Source organism: Moschus berezovskii, chromosome X, assembly GCF_049115385.1.
Source record: "Moschus berezovskii isolate FMDL1 chromosome X, NW_MosBer_1.0, whole genome shotgun sequence".
Lineage (NCBI taxonomy): Eukaryota > Metazoa > Chordata > Mammalia > Artiodactyla > Moschidae > Moschus > Moschus berezovskii.
Genome location: NC_142488.1, coordinates 85762012 through 85782274, shown reverse-complemented (window position 1 = coordinate 85782274; position 20263 = coordinate 85762012). Strand labels below are relative to the sequence as shown.

Here is a 20263-nt window from a genome sequence, read left to right as displayed (position 1 = left end):
AGGGCTTTGAAGCATTTAATACAGAAGATCATTTATTATTAGATGTCTAGCACAGGAGGAGCACAATTACTAATTACAAATGTGGTTACCAATCAGGAAATATCTGCTGGTGACTATGTGTCACGCACTCTGTGGCGTGACAAAAATTCACATACGGGTGAGATACATATGTTCCAGAGGAAGTCACAGCATAAAGGAGAAGGTAGGTCTGCATGCCATCAATTATAATGAACGCAGTGTGACAAAATCACATGAGCCATGTGATGGAAGCATATGAACGAGGGAGCGATGAAACCTCCCTGGAGTTGTGGGGGGAGAGAATAGGAAAGATGAAAAGGCGAAAGTCGTCATCGAATGAGTCTTGAAGGAAAAAAATGATTTCATCAGGTAGAAGAAAGATGGTGATCATGAAGACATTTCAAGCAGAGGAAAAGAAGAGTGTTTGAGGAAGATTTAGAGTGCCAAGGTTTCCAAATGTTTGTTGAGACTTTACTGTCACCCAGGTGTGGCCATTTAAGGTCTAAGAAAGTGAGTCTCACTAAGCCTGGGATCACCCTGTACAGTATCCAAGATGAGGGCATCAGTTCTGTCTCAGGGGCAATATGTAAAGACGTGAATGTCACCTGGAAAGAAAGTGGAAATCAAGAGTGCAGTTGATAACCACATCTCTTCCAATGAATAATTCCCATCTTCTCTGAAAGCTAACCCCTCTTAAGGAGGGACTGCATTTGAAAGTTAAAACGCAAGAGACTGTATCTGTTTTCTGCAATTTCCCTATCAGAAATTCACCTCCACACCTTTGTTTGCATGTGCTATATTAAAGGTCAGCAAGTGTTTTCTGCAAAGGGCGAGACAGTAAATATTTTCAGCCTTTGGGATCATATGGACCCTGTCTCAAGCACTCAGCATCGCCATTACCATCACAGAATGAAAGCAGCCACAGAAATACATAAACAAAGGAGCTTGGCTGTGCACCAATATGACTTTATTAATAAAAGCATAGGGCATGCTGGATTTGGCCCTTGGATCACAGATTGCTGATCCCTAATCTATATCACAAGGGAGGTGATTACCAAAGGATGCCATTCTGAAAAACACAGCTAGATTATGAGACCACAACAGATAGGTTAAGTTGTGGAATATCCTTGATGGGAAGAAGTGAAATGCTAGACCTAGGAAGATTAGGCAGCTGTGTACATGATGTTCTTTCAAGAGGTACAAGAAAAGTTGCCTTTCTCCCCAATATTTCCTCTATCAGCAAGCCATGCAGCAGGAAGTTCCTGACAGCAGATTAATCTGTCTCTGCCGGATTAAGGCACTGTCTGGAATTTAAAGGGCACACATGCAGTAGAGAATGAGTGACAAACTAGTACTGCATTAGTTTATCAGATCAATTAGCTGACAGCTGGCAGGGAACAAGGACCAGGGCGAAAAGAATTCAAAATGAACTCAATGTCTTTGTAAGTCCCATAGAATTTTTCATATTTTTGGCACTGAAAATATGCTTTTACTCTCTTACATGCTTTGCTATTCATCCTATCTTTTGTCAGAGTTTCCTGTGTGCCTCTAGGTAAAGATCTCTGCATAGCCTCCATATTCTAGAAGATAAGGTTACTCTATTTAATTGAAATGATAAAGCCCTTGGGAAGACTCTCTCAAGAGGGGCAGAATTCATTTTTTTCCTCCTATACCACAGAAGGATATACAACTTATGAAATAGTTAGGATTCATAATAAAAAACATCTAATAGTAGCTAGTAAAGTCTTCTAAACAGGAATACACAGCAATTCCCATACTTATGGAAAAAAAGTTAAAATGCTAAAATCTTAAGTCTTAATCTAAAATATTGATTGTACAAGGAACTTTATAACTAATGCTGAAACGTGTCAGCTGTTACCATGTGGCTTTTCCATTTGGCAATTTTTTTCTTTCCATAGCACTTATTAGGTTCTAAGAAACTATACAATTTTTCTAATAATTATGTTTATTGTTTATTATCTCACCTTTTCCTTTACAAGTCAAATTTCATGAAGGCAGAGATTTTTAGTAAAAAGTGTCAGTAGCTAGGATGGTATCTTTAATTTAGTGAGTAGTCAGTAAATATTTGCTGAATGAATGAATGAGAAAAAGCAAGCAAGCAAGGTAGAAAAGCAGACCTGTCTTGTGTAAGTATATTCCAACTAAAGACAGAAAATAAACAAGGAAGGGTAACTTGGAAATAAACAAATAATCTTTTCTATTTAAAGTTCTATTCACCAAGATTCTTTTTTAAACAATTTAAGTGTGCATTTCACAAAAACAACTCCTTCATTTGTATTTTGTGAATTTGGAACTGTTGAGAATTCAAACAATGCCCAGCAGCAATGTACTTTTGTGTTCTCTATTTTATAGATACTCCTAGTTGCTAGCCCTAATCCATCAAACTTGAACCTTCTTACTTGCTGGTAGAGTTCTAGATCAGTTTGGCTGCTTATTCTCTGCACAGTCATGTTCAGGGAAGGAACTCTGTCCCCATCCCATGGGTAAATCATGATTAATCTAAGATTCTTTTTGATGGTGATTAGTTAAGAGATGGGCATGTGACCGAATCCTGGACAACAGAATTTGAAGAAAAAAGTCTGTCCAGGGGCTTCTGGAAGTTTTTCTCCTTAGCAAAACAAAACCAAGAAAACTTCATGGGAGACAATGACCTGTTCTTTGTTATATGTCACTATATTTCTATGTGATCCTTGAAACCACTGCAGCCATTTTGCAACCATGAGCCAACACGCCAAGGGTGGCAGAACAGAAGTATTTGCAAAATCCCAGGTATAGGTGATTATATCACAAAGTTGCTAAATTAATCATACCTGTAACTGCTTTACCTCTACATTTCTTGTGATATGAGATTAAAACCATACTCTTTGCATGTTACAGGGTGCTTGGGGCTGGTATGCGGGGATGACCCAGAGGGAGGATAAGGGGAGGAGGGAGGTGGGAGGGGGGTTCAGGAAGGGGAACTCATGTACACCCGGGGTGGATTCATGTCAGTGTATGGCAAAACCAACCATTATAATATTGTAAAATAATTGGTCTCCTAAAAAAAAATAATAAAAAAGAGAAAAAATAAAAAATAAAACCATATTCTTAAGCCAAGTTTAGTTATATCACAGTAAAAAGTATCCTGATAGATTATGAAAAAGAACAAATACAAAAATATGCTTGTCTGTTTAAAATAGAGCTAAAGCAATTATTTTCAGGCACTAACAAAAATATTTAAGAAACAATATCTACATATACAAGCAGTTATATTTACAGTAATAGTTATACATTAATTTGCTGTATTCATTAAAGCCCATTACCTAAAAGGTGATCTAAAACATATTCGGCCTAAATAATGCTCAAATGTAATAAAAATGTATTTCTATGAAAATATTCTCTATTATTATATATTTAGACTTTTAATATAGTGTGGAAGAACCACCACATTATTATATTTTATCTTAAATTGATTTTTTATTTATAAATCTCGTATTTTAAACTAAGGAGAAAGAACTTGGGGAAATACTTTCTTAGAGATGTCATCTGATAAAGGAGATATCATCTGATGAAGGCTTATAACACTAAAAATAACCTTCAAAATCAAGTTTCCAGGTTGTTAGGGACATCAACCCATATCTCCCATCTAGAGATTACAATAGGTCACTACAATAGTTATTATTTTATCTACATTTTACTTGATTATCTCTCTTGCTCTTCTGAATCACTGTTGCATTTGTCTGTAATGTACATGGAAATTGTTTCTTTTTCTTCTAAATCAAGGACAAATGATCAAAAACTAATTATACATTATTCCAAACTATTCCATCTCCAGTATAAACAAGTTTGGCTCTTTCATGCACTATTAATAAAACCTGAAAAAAATAAAATGACTTCAGCTAAACCATCATACTGAGTAATCCACTAATTTCAACACAGAATTTTTAAGATCTTGAAGAATAATACACTTTGAACATATTACTGGCCCCTTGCCAGGGGGAAGTTTGATGAGGGCATTATGTAAAACAAAAAGAGAAGGAAGATTATACTGGTTTATTTATAGGTGACACCCAATAGTCAATGATGATTAGCATGGCACCAACAATCAGGTATTCTGAAAAAGGCATCATGAAATGAGCTAATTAATATTTTAAATCACAACTAAAGGAATGACTAATAGCACTATCCACTAAATGCTGATGATCATACACATACAGGCATAAGCTGCTAGGAATTATTACGGGTAAATAAAAATTTTAGAGCTTAAATCTTCACAAGATTTTAAGAAAAATATATTCACAATCTAAATACATATGTACATGCAAAGAAATGTCTGGAAGAATGTATGGCAAGATATTAATATTAGTTATCTCTGGGTAGTAGGATTTCAGTTGATTCTTTTTTCTTTTTTGACTATGGTTTCCAATTTTCCTAAAATTTACATGTACAATTTTAAACTTTTACGAGTCATATGAACCAGAACATCTTTCAATGATACAGAAAATATTAGTAATTAAAACAATAATACACATCCTTTGGCAGTGGCAGTCATGGAGAGGACCTAAAGGTCCCAGGAAAAACAAACAAACAAAAAAAAACACAATACTTTTCATTGACCAATAATTGAAATTACTGTTGTATAATAAATTGATGTGACAAACAGATTTATTGTTAATTCATCTAGTACAAATTTTGCTTCTTAATTTGAGTCATCTTGTATTGTTTTCCACATGAAAATTGAAAAAAAAAAACCTAAGGTCAGGCTTCTCAATCTTGGCAAGGATTATTTCTTTGCTGTGGGGGACGTTAATGTACATTGTATTATATTTAGTGGCATTCTAGGCTTCACCCATTAGATGCTAGGAGCACTTCCTCCCTGTTTGTGACAACCAAAAGTGTCTCTAGACCTTGCCAAATGTCTCCTGGGAAGCAAGATCATCCCCGAATGAGACCCACTACTCCAAAGTAACACCAGACAGTCGGTCTTTAAGGAATTGATTTTGCCCTAGATAAAATGGTTCAATTGCCCTATTGCTCAAGAGAGCTGTCAATCATAAGAAGTAATTGAAGCTTGGTTACTCCTTGTCCAAGCAAATGATAGAATAACCTTTAGATCATAATAACTGCCTGAAAGCTGCTTCCCTGCAAATGAAATAGCTATCTTTCCACTTTGAACTCATCATAGAAAACTAGGAAATATACATGTTTACCACTAAACATTAACACCAAATCAGCTGGAGAAGAATAAAAAAGAAAGGACTTATTAAATGTGAAAGGCTGTGATACACATCACTTCTTTGAAGGCTTCCTTATATCAGACAAAATGTCTCTCCTCTCCTCTCACAAGTCCTTTGTATATATGTATCATTTTATTATTAGAATTTGTTGCTTCAATGCTCTTTCCCACTAGAATGTGAGATCTGGATGGCCAAATTTTTTATTTTCTTCATCATTGGTCATTTGGTTTATTCACTGCTGAAATAATTCATTGAATCAATGAATTATATATATATGAATGTGTATACACACACACACACACACACACACATACACACATACACTTAGTGATTAGCACTACCCTTGACCCATGGTAGGCTGATCACAGAGTAATCACAGTAGTGCTGGTCACAGAGGATTCGGAGATAAGCACGTTACAGGGTAAAATGTGCTAGGATGGAGTATGAAAGTGCCCAGAAGGGATGTCTAGACCAAAGTTGGGGCAGTAGGGAGGGCTTCTTAGATGAAGTGACTTAAACACTTTGGTAAAAGAATTGGAGAGCAAGTATGGGGAGGAGAAGAAGAGGGAGTGGACATATAGGGGAAAAAAAGGAGCTCCATGGCTATGGTTCCAAGGAGAGTCCTGTCTTCTACTGCCTGTACTGCTAGGGCCACTTTTCTGATGAACAAATAAGGATGAAGCAGAATGAAGAAAAACAGCAAGCTGAGAGGGTGGCACCAGTAGCATTTTAGCCTCTGGCATCTTCCTGCTTCCTGCTTAGGTTTTAACAGGCAGGCTTTGATAATAATCAATAGCTTTGGCCAGTCTCAGGCAAACCAGGAAGGTCAGCTCATACACCTTCTATCTTACCTTATAACTTTCCTACTAGTGAAACCTAGTAGGATCCTGTGAGACTCCTGGGCATGGAAGCCTTTTTACATTCAGCTTTTCTCCTTTGAAGGAAATAAATTACAGCCTCCAGGACCTTCTCTGAGTTCCAAAGGGCAGATTATAACAGCTGCTAATCTGGGAAGGGAGGGGACACAGAGACAAAGGAACAGCCAGGAAACAATAGTTCAGCCTTGGGGCAGGGTCCTGGTTCCACCCCAAGGGATTTGTTTTTCAGTTGCTCAGTCCTGTCCTACTCTTTGTGACCCCATGGACTGCAGCACACCAGGCTTCCCTGTCCTTCACCATCTCCCAGCAAAGAGGAAAAGTTAAAATTTTACAAAGCTTCCTTCATGGGGTCGCAAAGATTCAGACACGACTGAGCGACTGAACTGAACTGAACGGAACTTCTCCTTCTGCCTCTGTAACTCAGCTTGCCCCTTGCAAAGTCTAGATCATGTAGGTCACGTAGTCTCAGAACGTGGGGACTTGCAGTATTAGGAACTGGAATTTATCTCACTCACCCTTGTCCTGCTCTTTGCAATCACCCAGCCCCTGTAAACCTGCTTAATTACGCCTGTTCAGGTCAGGCATCCCCTACTCCATCTTGAGCACTGTTCATGCATGGGTGAAACCCTTAGTTTAAACCAGTCTATTAACAGCTAGTGTTGCCCACTACAGTCTGTTTTTAAAAACTCTGTAATCCCTTTGTTCGGGGCTCAGAGCTTGGAGTGTAAACTCCTCTGGACCCGCTAGCATAATAAACCTGAATTCTCCAACTCTCCGAGTGTGGTGCTTGGTTTCTCGAGTACTGGTTTCTGCAACACCAGAGACTGCTCAAACTCATATTCATTGAGTCAGTGATGCCATCCAACCATCTCATCGTCTGTTGTCCCCTTCTCCTCCTGCCTTCAATCTGTCCCAGCATTAGGGTCTTTTCTAATGAGTCAGCTCTTCGCATCAGGTGGCCAAACTATTGGAGCTTCAGCATCAGTCCTTCAGTGAATACTCAGGATTGATTACTTTAGGATTGACTGGTTTGATCTCCATGCAGTCCAAGAGACTCTCAAGTCTTCTCCAACACCACAGTTCAAAAGCATCAATTCTATAAGGCTCAGCCTTCTTAATGGTCCAACTCTTACATCCCCACGTGACTAATGGAAAAACCATAGCTTTAATTAGACGGACCTTTGTTAGAAAAGTAATATCTCTGCTTTTTAATATGCTGTCTAGATTTCTCATAGTTTTTCTTCCAAGGAATAAGCGTCTTTTAATTTTATGGCTGCAGTCACCATCTGCAGTGATTTTGGAGCCCAAAAAATAAAGTCTCTCACTATTTCCATTGTTTCCCCATCTATATGCCATGAAGTGATGGGACGGGATGCTACAATATTAGTTTTTTGAATGTTGAGTTTTAAGCCAGCATTTGCACTCTCCTCTTTCACTTTCATCAACGGGCTCTTTAGTTTCTCTTTGCTTTTTGCCATAAGGGCGGTGTTATCTGCATATTTGAGATTGTTGATATTTCTCCCGGCTATCTTGATTCCAGCTTGTGCTTCATTCAGTCCGGCATTTCACATGATGCATATAAGTTAAATAAGCAGGGTGACAATATACAGGCTTGATGGACTCCTTTCCCAATTTGGAACCAGTCCATTCTTCCATGTCTGGTTCTAACTGTTGCTTCTTGACATGCATACAGGTTTCGTAGGAGACAGCTAAAGTGATCTGGTATTCCCATCTCTTTAAGAATTTTCCACAGTTTATTGTGATCCACACAGTCAAAGACTTTAGCATAGTCAATGAATCAGAAGTAGATGTTTCTCTGGAATTCTCTTGCTTCTTTGATAATCCAACAGATGTTGGTAATTTGATCTCTGGATCCTCTGCCTTTTCTAAAATCAGCTTGAATACATAGGAAGTTCTTGGTTCACGTACTGTCGAAGACTAGCTTGGAGAATTTTGAGCATTACTTTGCTAGTGTATGAAATGAGTAAAATTGTGCGGTAGTTTGAACATTCTTTGGCATTGCCTTGCTTTGGGATTGGAATGAAAACTGACCTTTTCCAGTCCTCTGGCCACTGCTGACTTTTCCAAATTTGCTGGCATATTGAGTGCAGCGGTGTCACAGCATCATCTTTTAGGATTTGAAATAGCTGAACTGGAATTCCATCACCTCCACTAGCTTTGTTCATAGAGATGCTTCCTAAGGCCCACTTGACTTTTCAGTCCAGGATGTCTGCCTCTAGGTGAGGGATCACACCCTCTGTTGGTTATCTGGTTTATGAAGATCTTTTTTGTATAGTTCTTCTGTGTATTCTTGCCACCTCTACTTAATCAGACTGGTTCCAAATAGGAAAAGGAGTACGTCAAGGCTGTATATTGTCACCCTGCTTATTTAACTTACATGCAGAGTACATCATGAGAAATGTTGGGCTGGAGGAAGCACAAGCTGGAATCAAGATTGCTGGGAGAAATATCAATAACCTCAGATGACACCACCCTTACGGCAGAAAGTGAAGAACAAAAGAGCCTCTTGATGAAAGTGAAAGAGGAGAGTGAAAAAGTTGGCTTAAAGCTCAACATTCAGAAAACTAAGATCATGGCATCCGGTCCCATCACTTCATGGCAAATAGATGGGGAAACAGTGGAAACAGTGGCTGACTTTATTTTTCTGGGCTCCAAAATCACTGCAGATGCTGATTGCAGCCAGGGAATTAAAAGACGCTTACTCCTTGGAAGGAGATTTATGAACAACCTAGATAGCATATTAAAAAGCAGAGACATTACTTTGTCAATAAAGGTCCATCTAGTCAAGGCTATGGTATTTCCAGTGGTTATGTATGGATGTGACAGTTGGACTGTGAAGAAAGCTGAGCGCCGAAGAGTTGATGCTTTTGAACTGTGGTGTTAGAGAAGACTCTTGAGATTCCCTTGGACTGCAGGAGAGCCAACCAGTCCATCCTAAAGGAGATCAATCCTGGGTGTTCATTGGAAAGACTGAGGTTGAAGCTGAAACTCCAATACTTTGGCCACTGATGCAAAAAGCTGACTCATTGGAAAAGACCCTGATGCTGGGAAAGATTGAGGGCAGGAGGAGAAGGTGATGACAGAGGATAAGATGGTTGGATGGCATCACTGACTCAATGGGAACGGGTTTGGGTGGACTATGGGAGATGGTGATGGACAGGGAGTCCTGGCGTGCTGTGGTTCATGGGGTCGCAAAGCGTCAGACACAACTGAGCGACTGATCCGAACTTCTTAATCTTCTGCTTCTGTTAGGTCCATAAAGTTTCTGTCCTTTACTGTGCCCATCTTTGCATGAAATGTTCCCTTGGTATCTCTAATTTTCTTGAAGAGATCCCTAGTCTTTCCCATTCTATTGTTCTTGATTTCTTTGCATTGATCACTTAGAAAGGTTTTCTTGTCTCTCCTTGCTATTCTTCGGAACTTTGCATTCAGATGGGTATATCTTTTCCTCCTTGCCTTTTTCTTCTCTTCTTTTCTCAGCTATTTGAAAGACCTCCTCAGACAACCATTTTGCCCTTTTGCATCTCTTTTTCTTGGGGATGGTTTTGATCACCACCTTCTGTACAATATTACAAACCTCTATCAATAGTTCTGCAGGCATTCTATCAGATCTAATCCATTGAATCTATTTATCACTTCTACAATATAATTGTAAGGGGTTTAAGTCATACCTTTATGGCTTAGTGGTTTTCCCTACTTTCTTCAATTTAAGCCTGAATTTTGTGATAAGGGGTTCATGATCTGAGCCACAGTCAACTTTCTGTCTTGTTTTTGTTGACTGTATAGAGCTTCTCCATCTTTGGTCACAAAAAAATATAATCAATCTGATTTCAGTATTGACCATCTGGTGTTGTCTATGTCTAGGGATTTGGAGAAGGAAATGGCAACCCACTCCAGTGTTCTTGCCTGGAGAATCCTAGGGACGGGGGAGCCTGATGGGCTGCCGTCTATGGGGTCACACAGAGTCGGACACGACTGAAGTGAATTAGTCGTAGCAGCATGTCAAGGGATACATCTAACATCTTTGAGATCTTCTGCAGACTAAAACTCCCAAAAATCGAAGATGAACTACTTGATGGAGTATTCTTCATTCCAGAGAGAAGCTCATAGTTTGATAACCTGAAGAACCACAGCTCATCAGCAGACCATGAAAGGCTCGGTTAAAGAAATGCACGCCCTACACACACCCTGATCCAAATTATCAACTCCATCCTTGAACCATTGCTATAAAACTCCTCACCCAATCCTCCTGGGTTGGGACACATGGTTTGGTGGGACCTGATCCCATTGTGTCCCTCTTTGCCTGGTAAATCAATAAAGCTATTTTTTACCACTTCACCCAAAACTCTGTTTCAGAGATTTGATCTGGCACCAGTGCACAGAAGCTGAATTTCAGCGTAATTTCCTGGTGGTTGGAAATAAATTTAATAACTTATTTATGGGGAACACTTACTTGAAAAATTCTAATTGAGTAGTTATTGCTAGAACTAAACATAATGTATTTTGTTTCCTGGTTCTAGTAATTACTAGACTTTAATGAGAAAAGTAGGTATTGAAATGATTTGTTAATATTTTCAGTGTTAGCTATCACATTGTCTTAGATTTCTAGAGGGTAATATCCAGCTTGCCATAAACAGTTCTGAAAACTTAGAGAAATATTTTTAGAAACACTTATATCTTAAAGAGTAGGGAATGGCAATCCACTCCAGTATTTTTGCCTGGAAAAATCCATGGGTAGAGGGGCCTGGCATGATGCAGTCCATGGGGCCACAAAGAATTTGACATGATTGAGTGACTGAGCACACATACATGTTATCTTAAAATGCACAAGCTGGAATCAAGATTGCCAGGAGAAATATCAATAACCTCAGATATGCAGATGACACCACCCTTATGGCAGAAAGTGAAGAGGAACTCAAAAGCCTCTTGATGACAGTGAAAGAGGAGAGTGAAAAGGTAGGCTTGAAGCTCAACATTCAGAAAACGAAGATCATGGCATCTGGTCCCATCACTTCATGGGAAATAGATGGGGAAACAGTGGAAACAGTGTCAGACTTTATTTTTTGGGGCTCCAAAATCACTGCAGATGCTGATTGCAGCCAGGGAATTAAAAGACACTTACTCCTTGGAAGGAAAGTTATGACCAACCTAGATAGCATATTGAAAAGCAGAGACATTACTTTGCCAACCAAGGTCCATCTAGTCAAGGCTATGGTTTTTCCCATTGTCATGTATGGATGTGAGAGTTGGACTGTGAAGAAAGCTGATGGCCGAAGAATTGATGCTTTTGAACTGTGGTGCTGGAGAAGACTCTTGAGAGTCCCTTGGACTGAAAGGAGATCCAACCAGTCCATTCTAGAGGAGATCAATCCTGGGTGTTCATTGGAAGGACTGATGCTAAAGCTGAAACTCCAATACTTTGGCCACCTCATGCAACGAGTTGACTCACTGGAAGAGTCTGATGCTAGGAGGGATTGGGGGTAGGAGTAGACGGGGACGACAGAGAATGAGATGGCTGGATGGCATCACCGACTCAATGGACATGAGTTTGAGTGAACTCCGGGAGTTGGTGATGGACAGGGAGGGCTGGCGTGCTGTTATTCATGAGGTTGCAAAGAGTCGGACACGACTGAGCAACTGAATTGAACTGAACTGAATCTAAAATGTGTACACATTTTAAAACCATTTATACCAGTAGGCATTTTTCTCATATTGGTGAATGTGAGTTTTCTTTATCCATGTATGCCTTTATTACATCTTCCTTTAGTTCCTCACAATATTTACCGTTTTTATACAAGGAACAATAATATCAGAAAAATAGGGCATCTACTTCTGGCCCAAAGTAAACAGTCAAACAGAATACAAGTTGATAGGTAACACTGTTTTCTAAAGAAGAATTCAAAGATGTCTGTTCTGTTCTCTGGCATAGCTGGGGAATGAGGTATTCTGGTCAAATATTCTGCTTAATAATGTTACCATATATTTTACATGGATTGCATATTTTCAAAGAGTTGCAATAGCTCAAAATAAACCTAAGGCTATGTAGCCAGGGTGGTCCCAGCTGAGCTCAAAGGGAATTATCTGGGTGTGTGTGATTAAACAGAGGGAGCTGGTGGGACCTTAGGGTTCTATTTGCATGAAAGGATTTATACTGATTCTTTATTTATCCCTTACTTCTAGGAAAAAGAAGATTCCTTCCTAGTTGCTTAATGAAAGGGAGGAAGGATGGCAATGGAGGGGTTTATAGTCTTAGGATCCCCATTAGGTCTCTAGAACATGAACAAAAAATTAATTCTCCAAGGAGAAAGGAATTAGAGGAAAAAAGAAATTTTTTAAGAATGGCCCTCGGAAGCATGACTTTGTCTGCACTGAGCATAACCCCATACTCTAGTACTGCGAGGATTGATGGTAAAATTGAAACATCAGGAGACTGCAACCTTGGTCGAGATGTGGGCATTATCACTGAGGGCAACCCAAGTAGCTTTGCCAGCAAAAGGTATTCAGCAGAGGGGAGTGGGAGCTGTAGGACAGAAAGGGCACGACTTTGTCTTTGTTCAGTTCTATATTCTTATCACCCTAGAACAGTAGGCACCCTAGAATAGTAGGCTCTCAAACATTTGTTGGCAAGTATCTCAAGCTTCCCTGGTAGCTCAGACAGTAAAGCGTCTGCCTACAATGCAGGAGACCCGGGTTTGATCCCTGGGTCGGGAAGATCCCCTGGAGAAAGAAATGGCAACCCACTCCAGTACTCTTGCCTGGAAAATCCCATGGACCGAGGAGCCTGGTAGGCTACAGTACATGGAGTCGCAAAGAGTCAAACATGACTGAGCAACTTCACGAATCAAGTAGTGACTATAGATCACATGTTTTTGAGCCCAAATGAAATGACTCTATAATGTACTTGTGGGAATGGAGACTTTGCAGAGAGCTTGAGTCCTGCCAATGGGGGTAAAGAAGAAATAATTGGGGCTATTTGGATCATTGTTACTATGGTAAACATATGAATTCATTGGGGATGAGACACTTTGCTTCAAATAAAACTATACTACTCAAGAGGCACAGAAACGTTTTTGCTGTTTCTCAAGGGCATCTTCATAATGTTATGAAAGTGAAAGTTGTACTCAGTCAGTTGTGTCCAGCTCTTGCGATTCCATGGACTGTAGCCCTCCAGGTTCCTCTGACCATGGAATTCTCCATACAAGAATACTGGAAGAGGTTGTCATTCCCTTCTCTAGGAGATCTTCCCAACCCAGGGATTGAATCCACATCTCCTGCTTGGCAAGCAGATTCTTTACCATCTGAGCCACCAGGGAAGCTCTTATAATACTAATTACCATTTTATTGGCAAAGCAAAAATGCATCAATTTATGAAGCATCTAATAGATTTTTGATAATGGAACTCTACATAATAAATTTTATGTTACTGATGAAGACTCTTCTTTGTTAAAGAACATATTTGGTTTCTTACATAAGTCCACCATTTTTACAATATTGAGCTAAATTTTCCTTTAAATGTCAAGTGCTTTGTGAATTGAAGGCTTAAAAATATGTCAAAATAACTTAGCCTTCTTGGATCAGGAATTATATGCACAATCCTTTATGTAAAAATTCATCCTCATTTCTTTAAAGGCAAATTGCCTTGAATGAATGAATAAAATGTTGTATATATCATCAATTTAGTTGTCTGAGTCTAAGTAAATGCACCTTGGTTTCCAGTTATAATTCAGATTTAGATATGACTGAGGCTTTGTAAAGAGGAAAATGGGTTGAGGAAAATGAGAGCTTCTCAAAATTAACTAATCTCCATAAGCCATAATGGCTACAAGGAGCTCTCAAATAAGGTTACACTTTAAAAGAACAATTACTTTAAGACAGAAGAAAGTACATCCCTAACTGAGAATTAAGAGTGACTTCGGTTGTCAGAACTCCTGATGCTGCACTAGCTACAGGAGCAATTAACACAGGATGACGATCATACATTTGCCTCCGAGCCTTCATTTAGTTTTGATGCTGTGCTCCCCAAGTTTCTCTCTGTTCTAAGAGGTTTAAGTCCTCTTAGGCACTTCCTGTTTCGTTCTGCTGCTTCCACACTGTCCATACTTGACTTTTCCCAGTCTGGGAGGAGAGTTCAAGTTTGGTGATTATGGCTTATTCAGCCAAACTTAGGATGGTCTGGGTTTAAGGTAATCTTCGTTCTTTTGAAAACCACTTTCATTTTCAACATTGTGATCTTATCCTGAAGACACAAGTCATTAAAGAATCTTGAGTCAGGAAAGTAACATTATCTTGTTTGTTCGGTTTTTTAAGCTTTGCTCTGACTATAATGTGGGGAATGGATTAGAAGTTAGAAATGTTAAGAGATGGAGGGAGAGAGACCAGTCAGATCATCATTGTACTAGTCCAGCTGAGAGATGGTTGGGGGCCAGAACTAAAGTAGAGTCAGTGGGTTTGAAGAGAAATGTGTGAAGATTTAGGAGGTAAAAGCAACAAGGTACTTCGCAGGTGGCAGAGTAGTAAAGAATACTTCTGTCAATGAAGGAGAGACCAAGTTCAATTCTTGGGTTGGGAAGATACCCTGGAATAGGAAATGGCAACCCACTCTAGCATTCTTGCCTGAAAATTCCATGGACAGAGGACACTGGCAGGTTACATTTCAGTGGCGGGGAAAGAAGTGGACATGATGAGCAACTGAACATGAGAAGCAAAAAGACTGAACAATGGCATACAACTCTGATTTATAGATATCACTTAACCTCCTAACACTTGGCCGTTGTAATGGTCATCTAAGAGGTGTTGAAAAATGGTTAAAGTCTTTATTTTTCAAAAAAATTGTTTGTCAGATGAACAGTAACAAATATTTATTTTGTTGAGGAGAAATCTGCTAGCAATTTTAATAGTAATAGTAACATTTTCTTAAGTTAGGTCAATGAACCTAATAATCTTATAAAGCCTTATTCCTCTATTTCTAGCATATGAGGATGCTCACACAATGAATATTTACTGAGTGCCTGGGTAACAGATTGTTCTTAAAAAACAAAGCAAAACAAAAACACAGAAGCAGCAGGAAACTGACAGAATTAAAAGAGAAAAGAAATATTTTCTATAATTTATTTGGAGCTATGAAAGTTATTGAAGTATAATACTTGCCTTGAACATTTCCCAACAGCTGAAATTAATTTTTATGCCTAAGCAAGATACTGCATGGTGGTGAAACATATAAGGTTCACTGATTTTGAATATTGTATTCAAAATATCTCGAAAGAAAAAAGACTAAGAGGTCAACTTTTGAACTAGTAGAATGACTGAAGCATAAAGGAGAATAAGCAAAAGAGATGTTTCAATATTATATAAACATGGAATTCAATTTTCTTTCACAAAATATTCGACTTAATTATAGGTGTTATTAATTAACCTTGCCTGTATTAATAAGCATTTTTAAAATTTTCCTGCTCTCAGAGAAGCTAGCTAGAAAGAGAGTCTTAATTTTGAACATAGAAATGTTTCCAATTACATATATCTTTATGTCAATATATAAGACATGCAACTGAACATCTAGAATATCCTTATTAGTTGGGTAATATATATATATATATTTTTTTTTATTAGTTGGGTAATATATAATAGGAATGATATGAATAATTTATAAAGCAATATCTCATAGATATTATCCAATTGTACTTTCATTCATTTGAATGTGATTATTTTGAAAAAGGTCTTAGTCCATAATGTCCAACCCTTTATGTTTATTTCCATTTGCACCATCCTTTAGAGGCTATCTCGTTTAGGAAGATATATTTTTGGTATCTGCATTTTGCTTATGCTATATATACCAAATATATCTCCCAAGATGAAACTCTGAGCTCATCTGGAAGTAATTTTTGGTAGCACATGAATCCGAACTCTTATTTTCTTCTCAGCACTACTGGTATTTTATTGTTTCCATCTATAGTCCAATATGCTTTTAAGTGCCAAGAACCCTAAGGCCAAACATACAAAGCACTAAGAAAATGGGAACTTTTGGTGATGACAGCTTTGGCGTCTCTTTCAGGCCTATTCCCTCCCCTGGGAGAGTAAAATCACTTTAAGTGCACTATGAAACAGGACCATGATGAACACAGATGATTGACTGAAGTTGGTGATGTTGATTTAGGAGTCTTCGGCCTATAGGTCAGGTGTAAAACCCTTAAACCTGCTTGTCAAAGTCAGCTTGTCAAAGTCCTATGGATTTTTCCCAGACTGCCTAAATGTCACTTTCTCTTTGACGGCTTCTCTGGGCAGCTCTGGCAGGGTTAGGCAACTCTTTTGTATTATTATAGCACCATGCTATATTCCTGTAGCAGCACTTATCAAACTATATTGCATTTGTCCATTTCCCTCCACTCATGGATAGAGAGAAACCATTCTCTTCCTTTTATCTCTGGACTAGAGCATTACCAAAATCAAGCTGGCTCTCAACAAGTAAGAATTGAATGGATAGGCAAAGAATGACTAGTAATACTCTCCATCTGCACAGAACAGGTTATGAAGTGTTCTCACATCATGGTGAGGAAGACATGGAAGGAATTATCACCCATATTTTATAAATGAGGAAACCCCAGAGATGTTATATGACTAATCCAACTTGAAAACAGCTAAAAAGTTGCATACCTACTTTTCATGCCAGTAAATTGATAAGGATTTGTAAACAGAAGAAGTAATATTCAGTAGGACAGATGGCAATGGCTGACAAAAGATACAGTGTAGGAGAGGTTACCTGTTATGAAAGCTCCCAAACTCTTAGCAGGTTCTCAAGAAGGTAACTTCCATGCACACAAAACTGGACTTCAAGTATTTCCAAAGAGAATGATTTGTGACAAATAAATCATTTCCCTGTACTCAAGCTACACCCACAGTGAAGCCAGGAGACAAAGAGACATACCCTGTTTATGTATGTAATACAAATGTCTCTTTCTCAAATTCCCACCATGAATCATAGACTCTAAAAGAAAGTTGTTCTTAGAGATCAGTAGTATAATTCTGTCATTTCCTAACTAACTTACTAGCTAAATAGCTAGAAAGACACATGACTTAACCTAACCACATAGCTTATTTGTGAGAGCACCAGGACACACAATTAGTTCTTCTTATAATTAATATCCTGAGCTTTTAAAAATTAAGTTATGATTGAGAGATAATATAACTATAGCTCTTAGAAAGTCTTCTAAGCAACTGGATAATAAGACTAAACATAGGCTGTCACAGAAGAATTGTCCTTAAATAAATGCTACAACATGAGAGAAGTAAAGCAAATTTTCCTCAGTGTCCATGTATTGGGGAGGTGAGGGGCACATAATATGACAGTGTTTTAGGATACAATTCATGTTAAAACAAAATCCATTTTCATAGAGATTGACAATATTAATTATATTTATTTATCTCTTTATTCACCCATAGACATTGATGCTATCCAAACAATTATTTGATTTCTCTTTACCATGTGTCAACTGAAGTATATTTACTAGTCCCCGGTTTGAGTGAACTCCGGGAGTTGGTGATGGACAGGGAGGCCTGGCATGCTGTGATTCATGGGGTTGCAAAGAGTCAGACATGACTGAGCGACTGAACTGAACTGAACTGAATCCTTTTAACAGATTTTTTATTCTTTTCAAAAATAATTCAAGTAATAACTACTTGAATAACCTGAGTGTGTGTTCCTATGTTCATGTCGTATTTACAACACCAAAGTTTTGAAAAAAAAAAAAAAAACAAATCTACCAATAGAACACGTTTTACTACTAAAAAATAAAATATGCATGCCTATTAAGGCGCAAAGAACAAAGGCCAATAAGCTAATATTCTCAATAAAAAATAACACAAATGATCATATTTATGAAAGTTTTTCATTTAGTTTCTATTACCAAAGCTGGGGTGTGCTCTGGCTCACATGTCCTAAATCAGCAGATGAAAGCAAATGTTTTCTACAAGTATGTTTGTAGCTCAGAGACTGCGTAAATGACACCAAAATCAAATTATTTCATGGGGCCAACGATGCATGATATAGGATGCTAGGGGCTGGTGCACTGGGATGACCCAGAGGGATGATATAGGGAGGGAAGTGGGAGGAGGGTTCAAGATGGGGAACACATGTACACCCGGGGCAGATTCATGTCAATGTATGGCAAAATCAATACAATATTATAAAGTAATTAGCCTCCAATTAAAATAAATAAATTAAAAAATTTAAAAAAATAAAAGAGAGAGCCTTATTTAGCAAATAATTGCTTTGAGGATAGAAACATACCTCAAACTGCAATGAATTAGTTTGTTGACAGATCCTCCTACTGGGCATAATTGCTAGAATTCCTTCTTTAAGAAATGGACTTATTTGATATCAACTATTGTGCACATCTTTATGTTATGATCATAAAGATCACAGAGACTGAGCTTTAGAATGTAAAGAAGTATTTCCACAGCATTTATACAACAAAGTTTTTGCTTTCCTTTAGCATCATAACTGGCACCCTGATGATCTATCTCCAATTAATGCTAATATTTACCGTTACCCCAAAGAGTTACAGTTTGAAGGAGAGCCCACATTCTTAAAGAAATTTTATGTATTCCAGGCCATTTATATCGTCCAATTTAGAATCAGTTTCTTATCGAGACTAATCACAGCATTTTAATACATTGAGTAAAAAAAGATTTTAGATGTTAATTTTTAAGCTAGGTCAAATTATAATATTATGCTGTTTAAAGAATCAGGGTCATTTGAGTACCAACTCATTCATTTTCTAAAAAAATTCAGCAGGAAAATTCCCAAGTGTGCCTAAAGTTGAAGATAATTCATTTAGGTTCCCATTATACGGTAAGCCAGCCAACAATTTTTATCCATGTCACAGGTATAAAATATCTGTCAATTCCTGTTAAAGGGCTATAACATGAAATCAATGTTGTTAATAGGTACATAAAATAAAATTCTTATGGAAGAAACCATTTAAAAACCAAAGCAGCAAGACTTCCAAGACTAAGACCTATTACTTACCAGGAACAAAGTTCGAAAGTTGTTGAGATCACCAAAGAATTCTTCTATGCTCACAGTCTTAGAGTCAAAAATAAAGTATTCTCCAAGATTCTCATAGAGCTTTACCATGTTGTTGTGCATGGTGAATAATTTTTCATACTGGTCTCTGGCAGTCTTTGTAAAGCTGTAGCTTTCTGTTAAGGAACATGATCCACATAGTACCTTAAAGGCAATCATTAGATGTTAAGATTGAATTATATCATTATTTCTGTAAATCCTTCTGCATTACTTTGTTAAGGTTACCATGACAAAATACCACAGACTGAGTAACTTAACAGAAATTCATTTTCTCATAGTTTAACAGGCTAGCAATCCAATATTAAGCTGTCAGTGAATCTGTTATCTTCTGTGACTTCTCTCCTTGGCTTGGAGACGACGGCCTTCTTGCTGTGTCCTTACCTGGTGGGCCCTCTGTCCTTGTTGTCTGTGTCCTAATCTCTTCTTAAGAGGACGCTAGTCATATTATATTAGGGCCCATCCTAAGGACCTCATTTTAACTTACTTGCCTCTCTAAATGTCCTATCTCCAAATACAGTCACATTTGGAAGTTTTGAGGGTTACGGCTTCAACATATGAATTTGGAGTGGGTGGGGCACAATTCAGCCCATAACAACTTGCTGGAGTCATTACATTGTTTATTGTGCTTTGAAAAATCTATAAATGAGGTAGAACTATTTAAAGTATAACCACGGACATGTTTGCTAAGTGAAAGCACAGAAGTACAAACATCAGAAAACTGCCTCATATCATTTTATGAGTTAGGGAAGGTAAAAGGAAAGAGTAACAAAAACTTAGGGGTAAAGTATGTATTTTCTGTGTTAAATATACATTCTATATAGGTAAAGAGGTTACAGTGAATTCTGTATACAGGCTATGTATATGTATGTGTGTGTATATACATATATCCCATATGAGGAGGCGGAAGGAAAGGGAGAAAAAGATGGGAGGAGAGGAAGAACCATGGAGAGAAAGGGAGAAGAAGGGAGGGGAGAGAGACATTTTACTGTATCTCTAGAACCTTAATCACCCAAATGGCTTTTTAGAACCCA

The 20263-nt window shown here is 38.1% G+C and overlaps 1 protein-coding gene across 9 annotated transcripts in view; it reads right to left on the bottom strand.

Annotated features, from left to right (window-relative positions):
• Positions 1-20263, bottom strand: part of DIAPH2 (diaphanous related formin 2) — a 1076961-nt gene that overhangs the window by 280660 nt on the left and 776038 nt on the right. For all 9 annotated transcript variants that reach the window (XM_088834166.1, XM_055438268.2, XM_088834164.1 and 6 more), the window contains one exon: positions 19176-19340. In XM_088834166.1, coding sequence (XP_088690292.1) covers positions 19176-19340 — 165 coding nt within the window. The remainder of the gene's footprint in view (positions 1-19175; positions 19341-20263) is intronic.